The 20,168-nt window shown below is 36.4% G+C and overlaps 1 protein-coding gene and 1 pseudogene across 3 annotated transcripts in view; one reads left to right on the top strand and one right to left on the bottom strand.

The window, feature by feature from the left end:
• The window catches only part of DDX50 (DExD-box helicase 50), a 32,631-nt gene that overhangs the window by 1,113 nt on the left and 11,350 nt on the right, over nucleotides 1-20,168 (top strand). The window contains exons 1-9 of one of the 3 annotated variants that reach the window (XM_049645151.1): nucleotides 1,527-1,833; nucleotides 2,117-2,226; nucleotides 2,587-2,886; nucleotides 5,632-5,707; nucleotides 6,072-6,250; nucleotides 7,740-7,857; nucleotides 7,974-8,159; nucleotides 8,648-8,793; nucleotides 13,335-13,484. In XM_049645151.1, the coding sequence (XP_049501108.1) occupies nucleotides 2,695-2,886; nucleotides 5,632-5,707; nucleotides 6,072-6,250; nucleotides 7,740-7,857; nucleotides 7,974-8,159; nucleotides 8,648-8,793; nucleotides 13,335-13,484 (1,047 nt within the window). In that variant the 5' untranslated portion in view covers nucleotides 1,527-1,833; nucleotides 2,117-2,226; nucleotides 2,587-2,694. Of the gene's footprint in view, nucleotides 1-1,526; nucleotides 1,834-2,116; nucleotides 2,227-2,586; nucleotides 2,887-5,631; nucleotides 5,708-6,071; nucleotides 6,251-7,739; nucleotides 7,858-7,973; nucleotides 8,160-8,647; nucleotides 8,794-13,334; nucleotides 13,485-20,168 lie in introns of those variants that run through there. The other 2 variants (XM_049645152.1, XM_049645150.1) reach the window with 2 other exon arrangements.
• LOC125932681 (high mobility group protein B3-like) lies at nucleotides 17,369-18,519 on the bottom strand (annotated as a pseudogene).

Genomic DNA, 20,168 nt, shown 5'->3' on the forward strand with positions numbered 1-20,168 from the left:
GCGGTTATTTTTTTTAATCATGGTGAAATACATACAACATAAAATTTGCCATTTTAACTATCTTAGAGTGTACAGTTTTGTAGCATTAAGTACATTCACATTGTTCTGCAGCCATCACCACCATGCATCTCCAGAACTTTTTCATCCTCTAAACTGAAACTCTGTTCTCATTAAACACCAACTCCCCGTTGCCCACTTCCCTCAGTCCCTAACAATCTCCATTTTACTTTCTGTCTCTGTGAATTTGACTTCTCTAGATCCCTTATGTAAGTGGAATCACCAAGCAGTTATTTTAATTTTGGCTCCTCCTGAAATACCTCTCCTTTTGCATTCAAATCCTGTCTCTCTGTCAAGGTTTAGTTTTTATGTGTTTTCTAAACACTCCGGTATACACATCCAGTAATCTCATTCCCCTTTGAAGTCTTGTTCCAGTGCCGTCTTTATCATTCGATTGGTATCTATTCTGTGCTGCTTTGTAAAGTTAGCTCACTTTTCTTGTGTGTTCTTCTCAAATGTTTCCAAAGATTCTTGAGGTAAGTGGCCATATATTTGTCCATCCGTACATATTAGTACATTCTTGTAAATTGATGGCTTTCACATTGTACGTTCTCCAGAAATACTTATTGATTTTTCTTTCACTGTGAGGGATAACTAAAGATTTGGAAACAGATCAGAGTACCAGCTAACAAACACAGAGCATTTGGGTAGTGATCTGGCATTGAGTTGAAGACAACTACGGATTTGGATTTGTAGAACTATGAAGCTGGGCCGTATGTTCTCAAAACTGGAGTGCAGGGGAGGAAGGAATCATGGAAGTGTTGAAACCATGAATATGGTATGAAAGTGTACACAGAGAACTTAGACTTAAGGAGCATCTACAGAAGGAGGCGGGAGAGGAATCATTAGGGTAGAGGTAAGAGGGAATATAGAGTGTCATGGAAGCCAAGGAAGTGAAGAGTGTCAAGCACTATGGATCTGATGTGGAACAGTGTATTTCATCACCTTGCGATATCTCTGGGCTTGGACTTAAAGGCCTCTCTTTACCTTGCTTCATTTCCCTCAAGTACATGGCCCCAAAGCATTTCTAACCCCAAGGCTGGCTCTGTAAATAACCTTGTTTTTCTTTGGAACTTATTGATTTGGGGAGATGTGGGTTAGTTCAGTTAATGAAAGATCAAATGTATAACATGTAACTGTATAATTTATGTTAATGTAAAGCTCTACTGTTTACAGAGCATTTTCACATATGTTATCCGTTTTCACAACATCTCCATTTTATGGATGAGAAAATTGTATGTGAAAGTACTTTGTAAAATTTATGTAAATCATGGTCAAAATTTTGGTGGCAGTAGTGTTTGTTACCACTAATAACTATTACCTAATTTATTTTGAACATTTGACCAGGTAATTCTGAAGTGCTAAATTGCCAAATAATTTTTGCTGTTTGCAAATATTAAAACACTGGTCACCAGTTTGGCATTTTAGAAGTAAAGTTGCAGAGTAGTCTTTTTTTTTTTTTTTTTTAAAGTTGTATTAATTAACAAAAAAACTTTTTTAAAAGTTTCCAGGGTTACTAATATACTTGTCTTTCCATGGGAATATAACGATTGGAGCTTTACATGAATTATTTAGGTTTTTTTTTGTTTTGTTTATTCGTTAACCTATTAATTATCAGAGTTCAGAGAGGAAGCATGATGTGAAAAGAGCATGGGCTTTCAAATCAGACAGAGCTTGATTTCTAGAACTTCCACTTGAAGGAAATCCTGCATGTGAGTCTTTGGCAAGTTATTTACCTCTAAGAACTTCCGTTTCCTCATCTGTACTATGGCAAAGGTAATACAGGTTCGCTATCCCTTATCCAAAATCCTTGGGGCTGGATTTGTTTTGGAATTCAGAATTTTGGGGGCTTTTAAAAGGGTAACACCCCAGTAGGGCTTGGGGCCCCCAACCTATGATCAAACACCTTAATATTAAATATGAATATGCATACTAAGTGGAATAAGTAAAGGTTAAAAATACCCTCACATCAGTTTGAGTCAAATTTTTCCATCAAATGAGTTCAGGTTAGGTAAGGTTTTGTCTCCAAATAAGTTACCAAAAAACTTTCGGTTTTCAGAGCTTTATGGATATCGGAATTTCGGATAAGGGATTATGGACCTGTACTTCCCTTATAGGGTTGTTATGAAGATTTAAACAAGATAAGCCGAAAGCATTACACAGTGCTGGGTAGGTACTCAATAATATTAACTTTTTTTTTTTCTCTTGGAGATATTAGAAGTTTTTGTTTTTGGATTTGGATATGTTTTTTAATTTACAGATCTCGGGTTCTCATCTTTTTCTGAAAGGAGGTATTTTGATTTCCCTTAAATCATGTAATGGGATTAGAGAGGGGCTAGAGGCCAAGTCTTGAGAATGCAAGAGATGGGATGAGAAAGAAAGCAATAGGTGAGGCTTAGGCTCGGCATTAGCAACCAGTTGATTTTTACCAGGTAACTTTCCAAGGTGGTTGGGGGTCACTCTCTAACTTCTCTAGAGTCTTAGGAGACCTTGTGACCCTCTTGTCACTGCTTCTTTGTTTTTCCACAGAGTGATAGAAGGAAATCAAGGCACCATTATGACTCAGACGAGAAATCAGAAACAAGAGAAAATGGTGTGGCAGATAACTTGGATGCTCCCAAGCCCAAAAAAGCTAAAATGAAAGAGAAGCTAAATGGAGACACTGAAGAAGGATGTAATAATAGACTTTCAGATGAATTTTCTAAATCTCATAAGTCAAGAAGAAAAGATCTGTCAAATGGAGATATTGATGAATATGAAAAAAAATCAAAGCGAGTGTCATCCTTAGATAGTTCTACTCATAAATCAAGTGATAATAAACTAGAGGAGGTATGGATACTTTTTGTTTTGCATTTGCCTTTATCCTTGAAATACAGGTTAATTTGATCTTTTAGACCAATTAGAATTGATTCCATGATGTTTCCTGCTTAGTGTCCAATACCCTCAATTGGACGGGGAATCTGTACAACTGAAACTGGAAACTTTTTTCCTTTATCCCTTGTTTCTGTCATTGTATTTTGTTTTTCTTGGGGTGGAGGTTGGGGGAATGGTCAAATGTAAACCTTTCCTATGCATTTGGGTTCCTAAATAGTTTTTCCAAATTGCTTATTGATGGTGATCTGCTTGCATTTCTTATGGTTATTTCAGTCCCTACCAGTACTCATGAATTGACATCTGACTTCCTGAAACAAGGTACATAAAGCCTCTTGACTTTGTGTATTTTGCCTTCTGCTTTTTGTGCTTCTGTAACAATAGCAACTTTAAGTGATCTTTAGGTCATATTGTAACTCAAAAGCTGTTTGCATTTTTAAACAGAAATGAACCATATAAAAATGAACTGAAGAAATCTGTTTTCCAGGGTATTAATTTTTGGGGAGTTTAGAAAACATGCTTAGTATAGAATTTGTATTCCTGAACCCATTGCTTTTGCCTTTATCTGTTAGAACAGATATTTTCTTGCACAGAATTTGTCCAATTTGTTCTTGCAGTTTTCCTCTAGCAGAGTTCATAGGTTTACCTAGGTATTATAAACTGTCAGTTACTCAGGTCTTCAGACAGAAACAACTTTTGATAGTCTTAGTAATTCTTGGTATTAATAATTCCTTATATTTAATTTTCAAAAAATACTTATTTTTGGGAGAATGCAAGTGGGGTGGGGCAGAGAGAGTGGGACAGAGGATTGGAAGTGGGCTCCACACTGACAGGCTGACAGCAGCAAGCCTGTTGTGGGGCTTGAACTCACAATCGGTGAGATCATGACCTGAGCTGAAGTTGGACGTTCAACCAACAGAGCCACCTAGATGCCCCAATAATTCTTTATATTTTAAAATCTGATGGTTGCCGATAATTTAAATAGGTCTTAGCCTAGCTTATTGTGTAAACTTTGGGGAAACATACTGAATTTTTGCCTTAAAATATGGTGTTTCTTTTACTTGGGAATTTGATATTTGTCAGGAAGCACGTATGTTGAGAGTTGATCTAAATAAGGCCCACCAAGGAACCTGGAGTGGTTCAGTCGATTGTGCATCCAACTTTTGATTTCGGCTGATGTCATGATCTCAATGTTGTGAGATCAAGTCCCATTTTGGGCTCTGTGCTGAATGTGGAGTCTGCTTGGGATTCTCTCTCTCCCTCTCTCTTTGCTCCTGCCCCGCTCACACATGCTGTCACTCTTTCTCTCTTTCAAAATAAATAAGTAAATAAACATTAAAATAAATAAATGAGGCCCTACAAGTTTGTATTGCTAGTGGCAAAATGTACAGAGTTGCTTTTGCTCTGTTGCGATTTTATGTGGTATAATGCTCTGTATTATAATAGGCTTAATTGTTTATTATTTTATTTAGATCATATTAGGGTTCAGGAATTCTATTTGTAGGCATGTGTCTTAAGGAGATAATCATGAGGTGTATAGGGTTGTATGAAACTCTTACTACAAGGATGTTGATAATAGTGGAAAATTTATGCATTCTAAATGCCTACTAAATGCCTGATAGTAGGCAATTGGTTTTAGAAAATATGCTACATTTATGCAATACATGACATCTATCCTGAAGGTCATAGAAGAATGTTAAAAAGGTGTTTAGTGTATCTTATTAAATGAAAGACACAGATTATAGAACAATATATACAGTATTATCCTATTTTAAAAAATTTATATGTGCATAGAGTGAGGATTGGAGGAGTGTCTGTTTCAAATGTGGTATCAGCTGACTGGATTATAGTTTTATTTCTGTTTATATGTGGTTTCTATAATGAAAATGTATTTTGTAATAAAATTTTTTCTTTTAATTAAAAAAATGATAGCTTTGAGGTTTGCTTAAATAGCTTACAATTTCAGTTTGATATTATGTCTTTTATCTGGTTCTCTGTTTGAAAATTGCTGTTGTGTATGGTTTTGGAACAACTTTCTTTAAACACACCAATAATAAACTTAACAGGTAGATAATATTGTCTTTCTTCTATATACATATTGACCAGTACACAAAGTTTTCAATAGATGTTAAATGATAATATCATGCTAACCTATGTGTATGTTAAAGAAACTTTCAAGCTTGCAGGAACTTTGTTTTGGTGACCTAAAACATGCTTTTTGGAGCCATAGAACAACTTTTTAACATTTATTTTTAGAAACAATTTATTTTTCTCATTGTGTAATATGTTTTTAGGATGGTTTATAGGCTTCTGTTAGTCCTTGTAATTAATACTGCCTGTATCTGTGAATATGGCTTAGATGATCAAATAGTGTTTTTGTAATGTTTCAGTCAAATGAAAATATATTTTAATTTATGTAGTAGCTGTATTTCCAAAGGGAGTTTTATGTGTGAGTGAATCATTTTTAAATGTACTATGGGAAAATGTATTAAGTAAACTTGGTATTTAAAGGGATGCTTTTGAAATTAAAAGAATTTTCCACTAATTGGTTGTGTAAGTTAATCTATACAATTTTTGCAAGTAGTAACTAACTTTGATTTGTTAGCTCATTTAGTAAAGCTAAAATTGGTAAATGAGTAAGAATCTAAATGCCTAGTTGAATATGAACTATTATTAGTTAGAACTTTGATTTCATTTTGACAGAGCCTAACACGTGAACAGAAAGAAGGAGCCTTCTCCAATTTCCCTATTTCTGAAGAAACTATAAAGCTTCTAAAAGGTACTATGAACTTTAATGGCTATACAACTAAAAATCTACAATTAGATTTTATAAGAATCTTTGCCTCTTCTTACCAAAAAGAGAATATAGAAAGTGTAAGAGAAATAAGCCCTTCTTTAATTGCAGTTATTTCTACATCATCCTTTTTGATATTCTGACCGGTTTTTGACTTTAATTGTATGTATCTGTCAAGAGTTCAGACCAATTTTTAAAAAATTCCTCTTTGGGGTAGGAATAACTGTAAATGTCACTAGGTGGTATATTTTTAGGCTGACATAGAGGAATCTGGATTGTCATTTTCAAATAAATATATTTTTTCCTAACGCTAGTCTTAAATATATTTCAATGAAATCTCATTTTACAGGTCGAGGGGTAACATATCTCTTTCCTATTCAAGTTAAGACCTTTGGTCCTGTATATGAAGGAAAAGATTTAATTGCTCAAGCACGGACAGGAACAGGAAAGACATTTTCTTTTGCTATCCCCTTGATTGAAAGACTCCAAAGAAATCAAGAGACAATTAAAAAAAGCCGCTCACCAAAGGTAACCATTATAGGGAGTAAAAGGTTTAAACATTACTCTAATGGTTAGGGAAAGAAAGAGTATACTGATCTTAAGTTCAAGAACCCCCGAGATAGAAAAGTTAGCTCTGTGGCATAAAGTAAAAATTTAGGTTCTAAAGCAAAAATTAGTGGATTTTTTAATATAAATCTCAAGCCGAATGAAGTAGTTATTACATGTGAGTGTAATGTGTATGGATTCATAGATGTCTTTGATAAAGATGTTTGTAAACATAGATGTTATAAAGCCAGCATGTCTAATTTTAGGTGTATTTATAGGGAATATATTTAGTGACCTTGTCTTCTTTTTTTTCAGTCTTGACCTTTGCTTTTAAACAATGAATTTGCTAAAGAGGTATTCATTTATTTGGTCATTCAGTTAATAATCAATATCATTTATTTCACTGGTTGATTTTTTTTAAAGAAGAGATTATAGAAATGATACTGCTAGTCCATATGTTATTGGGGTATTAGAGATCTGTCTTAATGTATAAGTAGGAGAGAGCAGAGAGGACCTAATGAAATTTTAGCCTGAAATTTGATGTTTTTAGAACCTGTGTTCACTTTAAGGTTAATAAAATAAAAAAGAAAAAATCAGCATCATGATTTGAACAGATAATGTGACTAAAAGTAATTTGTTCTTTGAGATTCCTAAATGGTACTGCAATATGAAAGTAAATTCACATGTATGAGTATAATTAAGTCATAATGGTCTTGGATCAGGGTGGCCAACAGGAAAAACCTTTTTGAGAGAGTTTTGTTTCTTTGGTGAAATTAGGAAAGACTGCAAGTAGTAGAAATAGGACCCTGCCTTAAAAAGCTTTTATGCTAGAAGGGCATTATTGGAGATTCCAGCTCCACCACTTCTAGCTGTTTGATCTTGGACAAGACTCGACTTCTCTAAGACTCAGGTTCCTCATCTGTAAAATTGTGATAATAATGCCACCTCACAGGGTTTTTGTGAGGCTCAAATTCTGTAATTTGGCCAAAGCACTAGTGGTTGGCTCGTAAACGTTTGTGTATTCATTTCACAAATACTTTTTGGGTATCTGTTCTGTGCCAGGCATGGTCTCAAGTGTAAGGAATTCAGTAACTTAAATTGACATAAATCCTTGCCTTCATGGCAGCTTATATTTTAGTGGGTGAGACAGACAATAAACAAAAAGGTAAAATATGAATATTTAATATGACATAAGTGCTCGGGAGAGACTGTTAAGGAGGGGTGGAGGATATGAAAAGAGAGTTAAGAATCTCATTGAGAAAGTGAGTTTTGAAAAAAAAAACCTGAAGGAAGTGGGGAGGATATTATCAATATAAGCTGTTCTTGTTGGCATTGGTGCTGTGTCTTTAAATACTACGACTTTAATGTTTAGATTTCTAGTTTTAAATGCGCCTTAAAAAAAAAATCTTCTCATTTTGAATTTAGTTGTTTTTAGAAAAGTATCTTTTTATTTTTTAAATCTCTTGCTTAGGTACTTGTTTTGGCTCCTACAAGGGAACTGGCAAACCAAGTAGCCAAAGACTTCAAAGATATCACTAGGAAACTCAGTGTGGCGTGTTTTTATGGTGGAACATCCTATCAAAGCCAAAGTGAGTAAATATGTAAGAGGATAGTGCAAAGATCTACTTGCTACTTAAATCTAAGGAAGTAATGTGAAAACGTATATTTGATTTTTATATGTTACGGTATTTCTCTCCTCTAACAGTTAATCATATTCGAAATGGTATTGACATCTTGGTTGGGACTCCTGGTCGTATCAAAGACCATCTGCAGAGTGGCCGATTAGATCTTTCTAAACTGCGCCATGTTGTACTTGATGAAGTGGATCAAATGTTAGATTTAGGATTTGCTGAACAAGTTGAAGATATCATCCATGAATCCTACAAAACTGGTATATCCTAATTCCAAATAAACACATTAGCAATTATTCTTTATCTAAAAGTTATGAATTTTTTATTTCATAATTATTATTACACTGTCCCCAGCCTTCAAACAGAACTAAAGTTATTTGTTATGTGTTCTCTTCCTAAACAAGAGAATATGGTGACGTACTTTAACATATTTGTTAGCTTCCTACAGTTTCTTTCATCTATTATTTTTTATAGTCCATAGTTAGATTTACTAACTCATTTTTACTGATTTCTTTGGTCATTGTCCCTTCTTAAATTCTCACCTTTTTTTCTGGGTTCAGTTTTCTTCATTTTTTCCCCTAATTTTGAAAGTTGAAAGTTTTAATAATTGCAGTGAAGTTCGTATGTTCAAATTTTACCCCAAGTTTTGAATTTTTAATTATTTCTTTGCAGTTTGGGGGGGGGGGTTCAAGAGCTGACTACATCATGGATATTAAGAAAGCATTTGAATTCTTTTTGTTTATTTAAGATTCTGAAGACAATCCTCAGACTTTACTTTTTTCTGCAACTTGCCCACAATGGGTATACAAAGTTGCAAAAAAATACATGAAATCCAGATATGAACAGGTTGACCTTGTTGGAAAAATGACTCAAAAGGCTGCAACTACTGTGGAAGTAAGTAGCTTTCTAGCATGAGAGATTGTAGCTTTTAGTTGGTATTTGAAATTTGTTGAAGCTAAACTTTTAAGTTTTAGGTACCAGTTCAGGCCAAATCTCTTTTTTCACCTTTAGTCAGTAAGATACCTATGTATTTCTATGGTCTGAGATTAAGGAGCAGAATAGAGTAAGTAGAAGAAAATATGTAAATAAGCAAGTCCTAACAGGAGATACTCTACAAGCAGCCATAGAGAAGGACTTGAAGTATGTAGAAAGTGACAAAGGAGACAGTTTATATCAATATGAAGAGAAGAGTGCTGATAATAGTTAGAGCTTCATCTCATACCCTATACCAAAAAAGGTCTCAAAAGAATTTTAAAAAGTGAACCATAAAATTTAAAGCAGGCATAGATGAACAATTTTTTGATTTCATGGAAGGGAAAGCTTTTCTAAACATAAAGTCAGAAGGAAAATGTTGATATATTTCACTCCATAAAAATTTAAACCAGTAGTATATATATTTTTAAAAAGAATGAAAGAGGTGCCTGACTGGCTCAGTTGGTAGTGCATGTGACGTTTGATCTCAGGGTTTTGAGTTCCAGCCCTGCATTGGACTTAGAGCTGACTTGCAAAAACAAACAAACAAACAAACAAAAGACACAAAAAAGAAAGGATTAAAGATGGCATTTGCATTATTTATGGTAGGTACCAAGTATGTCACTTTCCGTTTAATAGATGTACATATATATATGTATGTATATATATGCAAATAAAAATAGGCTAAACAATGGTATAATGTATAAGTACAATGGAATGGTTAAAAAGAATGAATTTGAGTGATAAAAGCCAAATTACAAAGTGATATGTACAGAATTACACTGTATTTTTGTGTGTACAAAAAATACACAAATAATGCTAAATGGATTCTTTAGGTATTTATGTAAATGTATAAAGATAGTTTGGAAGTATAAACATCAAACCAATAATTACTTTTGGGAAAGAAGATTTTTATAGTATGGGATAGTCAAAGGAAACTCTTACATTTTGTAATGGTTGAAAATTTTATAAGAATACAATGCATCAGTGAAAAAAATTTATTAAGGAAGTTTTCAAACATATGCAGAAATCGAATATTATAAGGGACTCGATGTACCCATCACCAGGCTTTTTTTTTTTTTCTTTTAATGTTTGTTTATTTTATTTTTGAGAGAGAGAGAGAGAGAGACAGCAAGAGCAGGAGAGGGGCAGAGAGAGAGGGAGACTGAGAATCCCACGCAGGCTCTGTGCTGTCAGCGCAGAAACTGCTGTGGGGCTCAAATCCATGAACTGTGCAACCATGACCTGAGCTGAATCCAAGAGTCTGACGCTTAACCCGCTGAGCCACCCAGGGGCCCTCATCACCAGGCTTTAATGATGATCTTTTCTATACCCCCATACATTCTTCATTCCTACATTGGAAGCATTCTTGTCGTCATTTCATCTTCATGTAATTGTTTATATTTTGAAAAGAATAAGTGTTCTTTAAAAAACAAAACAAAAATTACAAAGTTATCACATTAGAAAAAAACCCAATAATTTAATATTATTGAATGTCTAGTGCCCTTGTTACCTTAGTTGTCTTTTTTTTTTTATATAGTTTCAGTTTGGATCCAAATAAGATCTTTGAATTGCCACTGGTTTATATTTCTCTTAAATCTTATAATCTACAGGTTCCTCTGTCACTTTATTTTTACAATTTTTTTTTGTTAAAAGGACATGATCATTTTTCAAATGATACATTTCCCACAGTCTTAATTTTGGTAATTGGCAACCCTGTGGTGTTATTTAACATGTTATTCCGCTTTCATTTTCCTGTGAATTGATGTTTGGATTGTGAGTCTTGGTCAGATTTAGGTTCTTGTTTTGTTTTTTTTTTTTTAAACCATGGGGAAGAAGCAGGAGTGTCATAGGTGGTACAAGAGATTCTTCATTTTCTTTGTTCTTTTCTCTATTTTCCAGGTGCTGTGTAATTAATTTGTATTATATTTTATTATAATTTTTTTAAAGTTTATTTTGAGAGAGAGTGCGTGCGCATGTGTGCGCACACCTGTGGGAGCAGGGAAGGGGCAGAGAGAGAGGGTGAGAGAGAGAATCCCAAGCAGGCTCTGCCCTATCAGCATGGAACCTGACTTGGGGCTCGAACCATAAATCACATCATGACCTGAGCTGACATCAATTGTTGGCCACTTAACAGACTGAGAGCCACCCAGATGCCCTATTTTTATTATTATTATTTTAAATGTTTATTTATTTTGAGAGAGAGAGAGAGAGAGAGAGAGAGAGAGAGAGAGCATGCACATACCTGCACAAGTGGGTAAGGGCAGAGAGAGAATCTCAAACTGAGCGTGGAGCCTGACCTGGGGCTTGATTTTATGTCTGTTAGATACGAGATCACGACCTGAGCCGATATCAAGTCTCATGTTTTTTTGTTTTTCTTGTTTTCTTTTTAAATGTTTATTTTTGAGAGAGAGACAGAGACAGACTGCAAGTGGGGATGGGCAGAGAGAGAGGGAGACACGGAATCTGAAGCAGGCTTCAGGCTCTGAGCTGTTAGCACAGAGCCTGAGGCGGGGCTTGAACTCATGCCACGAGATCATGACCTGAGCTGCAGTTGGACGCTCAACCAATTGAGCCACCCAAGTGCTCCAAGAGTCGGATGTTTAACCTACTAAGCCATCCAGGTGCCCCTGTATTACATTTTAAAAACAATTTTATTGAGATACAATACATGTTAAAGTGCACAGATTTAGAATATACAATAGCAATTGAAATATAATACATGTTAAAATGCACAGATTTAGAATACACAATTTTATCCCGAGCGTTTTTAAAAGATTTTTATTTTTATTTTTTAAAATATTTTTTAAGTTTATTTATTTATTTATTTTGAGAGAAAGAAAGCCTGTGAGAGTGGGGGAGGCAGAGAGCAATTGAGAGAGAGAGAGAATGAATCTCAAGCAGACTCCATACTCAGTGTGGAGCCTGATTGAAGATTTTATTTTCTTTAAAAACATTTTTTTTAATGTTTATTTTTTTGAGAGAGCGCGAGCAGGGGAAAGGCAGAGAGAGAAGGAAACCCAGAATCTGAAGCAGGCTCCAGGCTCAGAGCTGTCAGCACAGAGCCTGACGTGGGGCTCAAACTCACAGACCGCGAGATCGTGACCTGAGCCGAAGCTGGATGCTTAACTGACTGAGCCACCCACGCGCCCCTACAGATTTTATTTTTTAAGTTATCTCTGTACCCAGGATGGGGCTTGAACTCACAACCTGGAGTTTAAGTGTCACATGCTCTACTAACTGAGCCAGCCAGGTACCCCTCCCAACATTTTGTCATGAAAATTTTCAAACACTGAAAAGTCAAAACAGTTTTACAGTGAGCGCCCATATGCTCATATTATAAATTTGTTTTTATTTATTTATTTATTTATTTATTTATTTATTTATTTATTTATTTTTATTTGAGAGAGTGTGCAAGAGGGGCAGAGGGAGAGAGAGAATCTTAAGCATGCTCCAAAGCTCAGTGCAGAGTCTGATGCAGGGCTTAATCCCACTACCCTGGGATCATGACCTGAGCCGAAATCAAGAGTCAGATGTTCAGCCAACTGAAACACCCAGTTTCAGTAGGCACCCCTACAAAGTTTCTGAGGCAAAATTCACAAAATTAACTGTATAACATGTATATATTCATGATGTTGTGCAACCATAGCTTTTGTCTATTTCCAAAACACATCATCACCCCAAAAGGAAACCCAATAATCATTAAGCAGTTGCTCCCCATCATCCCCTTCGCATAGCCTCTGGCATCACCAATCTGCTTTCTGTCCCTATAGACTTACCTATTCTTGATGCTTCATATAAATGTAGTCATACAGTACATGACCTTTTTGTGTTGGGCTTCTTTCAGTTACCATATTTTTGGGTTTCATATAATATTTGCAATTTTTAAAGATGAGATTTACATATTAAAAAGCCAGAATTTTAAGTTTATTTGTTTAGTTTTGACAAATTTATAAATGTATATAACCTAACCTCCTAACCACATGTAGAAATATTACCATCATCCCAGAAATTTCCCTCATGGCCCTGCTCAGTGAAGTCCCCCATCCAGGGACAGCCACTGTTCTGATTTTTTCTACATAGATTAGTTATGCCTATTCTGGAACTTGATATAAATGGAATCCTACTATGTGTGTTCTCTTTCTGTAAAACTTCATTTACCTAACGTGTTTTGAGATTAATCCCTATTGTTGCATGTATCAGTAGTTGATTCTTTTCTCTTTTAGTTTTTAGTTCCTTTTAATTACTGAGTAGTATTACATTGTATAAATATACTAGTTTATATATCCCTTCACCTATTGGTGGCCGTTTGTATATTGTTTTCAAATGGGGTTCAGAAGAATTGTCGTTTTATTGTCTCCCAGAAAGGCCAATTCTTGAACAGATTAGGAAAAAAATATACAAGGGAAGTCATTTTCACTAATTTTAATGAAACAGATAATTGGTATTTTCTTTCCTCAAAGCATTTGGCCATCCAGTGCCATTGGTCTCAGAGGCCAGCAGTTATTGGAGATGTCCTTCAAGTCTACAGTGGGTCTGAAGGGAGGGCTATCATTTTCTGTGAGACCAAAAAGAATGTAACTGAAATGGCCATGAATCCACACATAAAACAGGTAAGTCTTTTCTGATGCTTCTCTAATTGAGATTATAGGGATGACTCACTGAAGAAAAATATTGTCCTTTGTGGACCAGGTTTGACAGTATTTTTAGAATCGAATCTAATTCAGAAGGAAGTTATAGCCAACCTTTCATGATCTTTTAAGTCAGGATAGAATTCTACCCATTTTCATGAGAAGGTTTTTCAAGACTTTGCATAAATTGATCTTGAAAATATAAAGGTTGAAACAAAATGAATTCCTGTGGGTAAGAGTGGGTAATAGTTGAAAGTTGTGTTATAAAATGAATTACAAATGTTTATTGAATGAATGGATCAACTGCAACAATTAACCTTATTTCATCCAAATGCCCACTCACTTCCTGCTCCTGAATTATTTTTATGCAAACCCTGGATAACATATTATTACATATTATAAATTTTTGGGTATGTGTCTCTAAAAGAAAAGAATTTTTTTAAACCTATACTAATGTTACCACATCTAAAAAATTAATAGTAATTAGTATATTCAAATGTCAATTTGTGCTCAAATTGTGAATTGTCTCATGATTGCTTTTTTTCTTTTATAGTTTTTGTTTAAAAACATTTTTTTAAATGTTTGTTTAGTTTTGAGAGAGAGAGAGAGAGAGAGAGAGAGTACATGAGCAGGTGAGAGCCAGAGAGAGAGGGAGACACAGAATCTGAAGCAGGCTCCAGACTCTGAGCTGTTCCCACAGAGCCCCACGTGGGGCTCGAACTCCTAAACTGTGAGATCATGACTTGAGCTGAAGTTGGATGCTCAACCAACTGAGCCACCTAGGGGCCCCTATAGTTTTTGTTTTTATAGTTTTCTTTTGTGGATTCAAATAAGATTCGTAAATTGTGTGATTTTATTATATCTCTTTCTTTTTTTACTTTTTTTAATGTTTATTTTTGAGAGAGAGAGCATGAGTGGGGAGGGGCAGAGAGCGAGGGGGGACAGAGGATCTGAAGTTGGCTCTGTGCTGACAGCAGAGAGCCTGATGCAGGGTTTGAACTCAGGAACCGTGAGATCATGACCTGAGCTGAAGTTAGTCGCTTATCCAGCTGAGCCACCCAGGAATCCCTCAATATATCTCTTTAATGTGTGGATTCCTTTCTCATCTGTTTTTTCTTGTAGCTTTTTTTCTCGTGTATTTTTTTTCTATTTTTTGAGAGCACAAGAGAGGCAGAGGGAGAGAGAGAATCTTAAGAATGTGGGGCTCAGTCTCACGAGTGTGAGATCATGACTTGAGCCAAGATTCAGAGTTGGACGCTCAACCAACTAAGCCACTCAGGTGCCTCATCTTTTTTGTTATTTAAAAAACCCAAGTTTCCATCATCTAGAGTATTGCTTCCCTGTGAAGTCATTTAACATGTTCCTCTGTCATCTTCTGTATTTCCTGGAAATTCAGGTTTGTTTGTTTATTTAGGGCAAAACTATGTTATAAGAGTATATAATGCATAGTTCTTTCTCTTTAAAAACTCAAAAAAGTTTTTAAACTTAAAAAAAACTCATAAAAAACTCTTTAGTTTTTATGTCAGTGTCTCTCCAGTCATTTTTGTTGTCTGAGAGTGGCATAGTAGATTCTTGAAGAAGGGCTTATGGAAATAATATTACCTGTTGATAATAGATTGTTTGTGATTTGTAATGATACCTGAAAATCATTTGGCTGGATATTAAAATACTTGGTTCATATTTCCTTTCCTTCAGTATCTTAAATATGTTTTGCCGTTGTTTTTGGAGTAAATCATATCCCACTTTCTGAGCTCTGGCTGTCTTTTCCCTAACTTTTTTTTATTTTTATTTTATTTATTTATTTATTTATTTATTTATTTATTTTTTCCAATATATGAAATTTATTGTCAAATTGGTTTCCATACAACACCCAGTGCTCATCCCAAAAGGTGCCCTCCTCAATACCCATCCCCCACCCTCCCCTCCTTCCCACCCCCATCAACCCTCAGTTTGTTCTCAGTTTTCACACGACCCTTCTTCTCCCCGCCATCCAGGACCCCCGGGGCTGACCGGCCCCGGCCCCGCCCTCACTTCTGAGCACACCTTCCCCTAACTTTTTTTTAAAGTTATTTATTTTGAGAGGGTGGGGGGAGGAGGGGCAGAGAATAAGAAAGAGAGAATCCCAAGCAGGCTCTGTACTGTCTGTGTAGAGCCTGACACAGGGCTCAAACCCACGAACTGTGAGATCATGACCTGAGCCCTGAAATCAAGAGTTGGACGCTTCAACTGAACCACTCAGGCACCCCTTCCCTCATTTTTATGCGGATCTTCTATTCCTTTGCTTCTGTAATCCCTGGTATCCTCAGTTTGGATCCTAGGTCCAACACTTTCTCCTCAGTGTGGAGCTCTTCCTGGCAAGGAAACATTGGCTTATTAGTTTTGAAAGTTCACATAGGGTCCAGGCTGCTCCAGCCTTTTCCAGATCTTACCTCTGGATTCTTAGAATCCTCTGGAATCACCATTGAGTGTACAAAAACTCTGCCACGTTTAGCTGCTGTTCTCAAATTGGTCCGTTAGGCTTTGCAGGGAGTATCTGTTCTTAGGACCAGCAAATCTCCCCACCTCATACATACACACACATCTGTCCCTACCTGCTCATGTTTTGGAAATCATGAAAATACTTTCACTTAGTTTTGTCATAGATGTCTGTGGATTTTTAATTTTGTTATACAGTTGCTCTATTTGTTTTTATGGGAGAACAAGAGATTCAAAGACTATTCTGTCAACATCTTCCTCAGTATCGTTTTAACTAATTGTGTAGCTTTAGCTTTGTATACGGTATACACAGATGCCAAATGGTGAAAGTGATTGAGGGTGGTTGATTTACCTTTCCTGTTACTGCCTTAGAACACCTAGCAGCAGCAGTGTTGCAGCCGCTCTTGTTCTGTCTCCTAGGGAGGAACTGCCTTGCTGCAGAAGCTGGGTAAGAATTCCCCCACTTACTGGACAATAATCAGCTTCTGTGGCTGAGAGCAATGCAGTTTCTGCTCTGCTGGTTTACTATTTAGGTCAAAAATAGTAGCATATCATTATAGGTGATACAGGATTTTAGGGACTGTTGAGGGAACTTCAGTGGTTATTTTCTTTATTTTTAACTATTTTTTTCCTTGAGGTCAGATTTTACCAAGAAAAATGCTTTCTTAATTCTAAACAAACCTACACACACACACGCGTGCGTGCATATGCGCACACACACACAAACTTTTGGAAAATAATTTACTCAGATGTTAGAGACCTGGAAACCATCACTGTGTGTTTTTTTTTTTTTTTTTTTAATTATTTTATCACTACACCAACATGGGGCTCCAACTCAAAACCTCAAGATCAAGAGTCGTATGCTCACCAACTGAACCAGCCAGGTACCCCATCATTGGCATTATTAATGTATTATGTCCCTCCTTAGGACTAATTATCAAGAAAAAAATCAATGTTGTATCAAATTTTTTTAAAGGGAATTTGAAGGGTGCCTGGGTGGCTCAGTTGGTTGAGCATCTGACTTTGGCTCGGGTCAGGATCTCGCAGTTTGTGAGTTCGAGCCCTGCATCAGGGCTCTGTGCTGACAGCTCAGAGCATGGAGCCTGTTTTGGATTCTGTGTCTCCCTCTCTCTGCCCCTTCCCTGTTCATGCTCTGTCTCTCTCTCTCTCTCAAAAATGAATAAATGTTAAAAAATTTTTTTTGAAAAAAATAAAGGGAATTTGAAAATTTCACTATGAAAAACTGTCCCAACTGTTTAACATATGTTTGCTTTTGACTTCTTTTTAAAGTGTTTATTTATTCTTGGGAGAGAGAGAGAGCGTCTGGGGAATGTCAGAGAGGGAGGAATGTCAGAGAGGAATCCGAAGCAGGCTCCAGGCTCTGAGCTGTCAGCACAAAGCCCAACATGGGACTCGAACTTGTGAATTGCGAGATCATGACCTGAGCCAAAGTCGGATGCTTAACTGACTGAGCCACCCAGGCGCCCCAGCCACAAAGTATTTTTAGATTCTATCTTCCATGGCTGAAAATGGTCCATTTCTTTCTTACTACTGTTGCAGAAAATTAAAATCTGGGAGTCAAGAATAATGCTTCTTTCCTTTGTACCTCATTTCTCCTTTCTTCACCAGGTCCCCCCAGTTTCATCTGACAGTAGTTCTTGAATTCATTTATGGCTTAGCCCCCTACTTACCTTTCCAACTTCATCTTATTATACTTTCCTGTCATTTCTGTACACTCTTCCATATCTGCCATGTTTCCTCACACCACAGGGCTCTTGAACTTGTAATCTTCCTTGCCTAGCAACTCCTACTTATCTTTCAGATAAAAGTCTAGAGCACCACTCTCAGGGAATTCTTCCTTGCTCCAAACTAGGTCAGATTGTCCTTTTTTTTTTTTTAACAGATAAACGGTTTTTATATTCCTCCTCCTTTTTTATTCCTCCTCCTCCGCCTCCTCTGCCTCTGCCTCTGCCTCTGCCTCCTCCTCTTCCTCCTCATCTTCTTCCACCTTTTCCCGGCAACTTTAGCAGGACCCTTTGTGCTATCAAACTTTCCTTGGGACTTATAGTCAGCGACATCCTTCTTCTCTACTTCTCCTTCAGTTTTGCTGCCTTATTGTTGTAAGGCTACTTTTCACTGTCACTTAAGTTATTCCCCATTTCACCCAGCTTCTTTGCCGTGTCTCCAATGGAGATACCAGGGTTTGTAGATTTGATCTTGGGGCAGAATTCTGAACAGAACAGGAAGAATCCAGACGGCCTTTAGGGGCATTAGGGTCCTTCTTCTTGCCTCCCTTAGCTGGTCCATAATTCTTCATTTTCCAATAATAGTGCATTTCATCTGCCTTTGCCATTTCATCAACTTTAGACTTTTCTTTCCCAGACGTTATCTTCCACCTCTCAGAGCACTTCTTGGAAAATTCTGCAAAATTGATAGGGACCTCTGGGTTTTTCTTCTTAGGTTCCTCTCTGCATGTCTGCACAAAGAAGGCATAAGCAGACATCTTGCTCTTTGGTTTCTTGTGATCACCTTTAGCCATCCTGACTTTACAACATTTATCTTGCTGATTGACAGGCTCCCCATCAAACAGTGGCCATGTGAGGGCAGAGACCTCTGTTCTCTTCTCTGCTGTTTCCCCAGTATAGGATTGCCCTCCTATAAATGCTCTTTGCCTCTTATACCCGTGCATCGATTACGGTTGTTGGCTAAATTTGTGTGTCTCATAATTTGATTAACTTCCATCTCCCCTACCAGAGTATAAAGACCATGAGGACAGAGGCAGTCTTATTTTTGTTTGCAATTTTATCCCTGGTGTCTGACATTTCGTAGGTTATAAAGTATTAGTTGAATGCATAGAGGGTGATTGGCACTGCCTTGGTGAGGCCATTGATACATCTTTTGAATTCTACAACAGCCTGCTACCTAGGTCTCTAGCTTTTGTCTTTCTGTTTTGCCATTTTCTAATACATTCTATACATTATAATCAGAGTGTTCCTTCTATAATGCAAATATGTTCATGATAATCTGAATATGTTCATGATAATCCTGTTTACAATCATTCAGTTGTTTCATATTGTTCTCAGGATATAATTCATATTCCTTTCCAGCCTCATCTCTCATCATTTTTCCCTTTACACACTATGCTTTATCAATACTCAAATATTGTAGATCCTCAAGACACCCTGTTCATGTATGAAGTTTTTTTTGCCCAAAACTCCCTAGCCTCCTGCTCTCCTTCTACCTGACTACTGGTTCCTTATTATCTGTCAGGTCTCAGCTTCAGTGCTGCCTTACCCTTAAACAAAATTAAGTTAGGCTTCCCTTGTAAGTATTCCTATAGCAGCCTGCACCCGGTCATAGTATATATCATCATACTGTATTGAAAATGCCTGTCAGCTTGTCTATCCCAGGGCTGTTGCTTCGTGATTGTTCCAGAATCTGGTGCACACCAAGTATGTGAATTCATTCATGAATGCTTAAGACTTGGTTACTAAGGTTTAGATGTGGACTGTTACGAACTTTTTAATTTTAATAGTGGCTAGAATTCTAGGAAATATGTTTATAATAGTAGGAAAATTATTTTCAGTACAAATGAAAGGTAATATATAAATCGCATAAAGAAGGCTCAACTTCACTAAATACTATAGAAATGTAAATTAAAACATTGGGAAATCATTTTTGCCTAAATGATTAGATTTACAAAGATGGTAATGATTCACAATACACAGGGTAGGCAGGTTATGATGAAGTAAAGACTCATAAAGGTTGAAGAGTAAATGGGCACAACCTCTTTTTATAATACACTTTTACAATAGCTATTAAATAAAGTGTTAAATGTTTATAATTTTAAATATTATTTATTTTTAGTGGGGTGATGGGGAGAGGGGTAGAAGGAAAGAGGGAGAGATTCTTAAGCAGCCTCCATGCTCAGCATGGAACCTGATGCAGGGCTTAGTCCCATGACCCTGGGATCATGACCTGAGCTGAAATTGAGTCAGACATGCAACCGACTGAGTCACTCAGGTGCACCAAATGTTTATAATTTTTGACCCCAAAATTCAACTTCTAGATATGATTCCTACTGAAATATACATATACTGAGTGGTCCAGAGGTATAAGTACAAAGTACTTATAGTATAGTATAGTACTTGTAGTATTATGAAAGATGAAAACTTGGATATGACCCAAACA

Source organism: Panthera uncia, chromosome D2, assembly GCF_023721935.1.
Source record: "Panthera uncia isolate 11264 chromosome D2, Puncia_PCG_1.0, whole genome shotgun sequence".
NCBI lineage: Eukaryota > Metazoa > Chordata > Mammalia > Carnivora > Felidae > Panthera > Panthera uncia.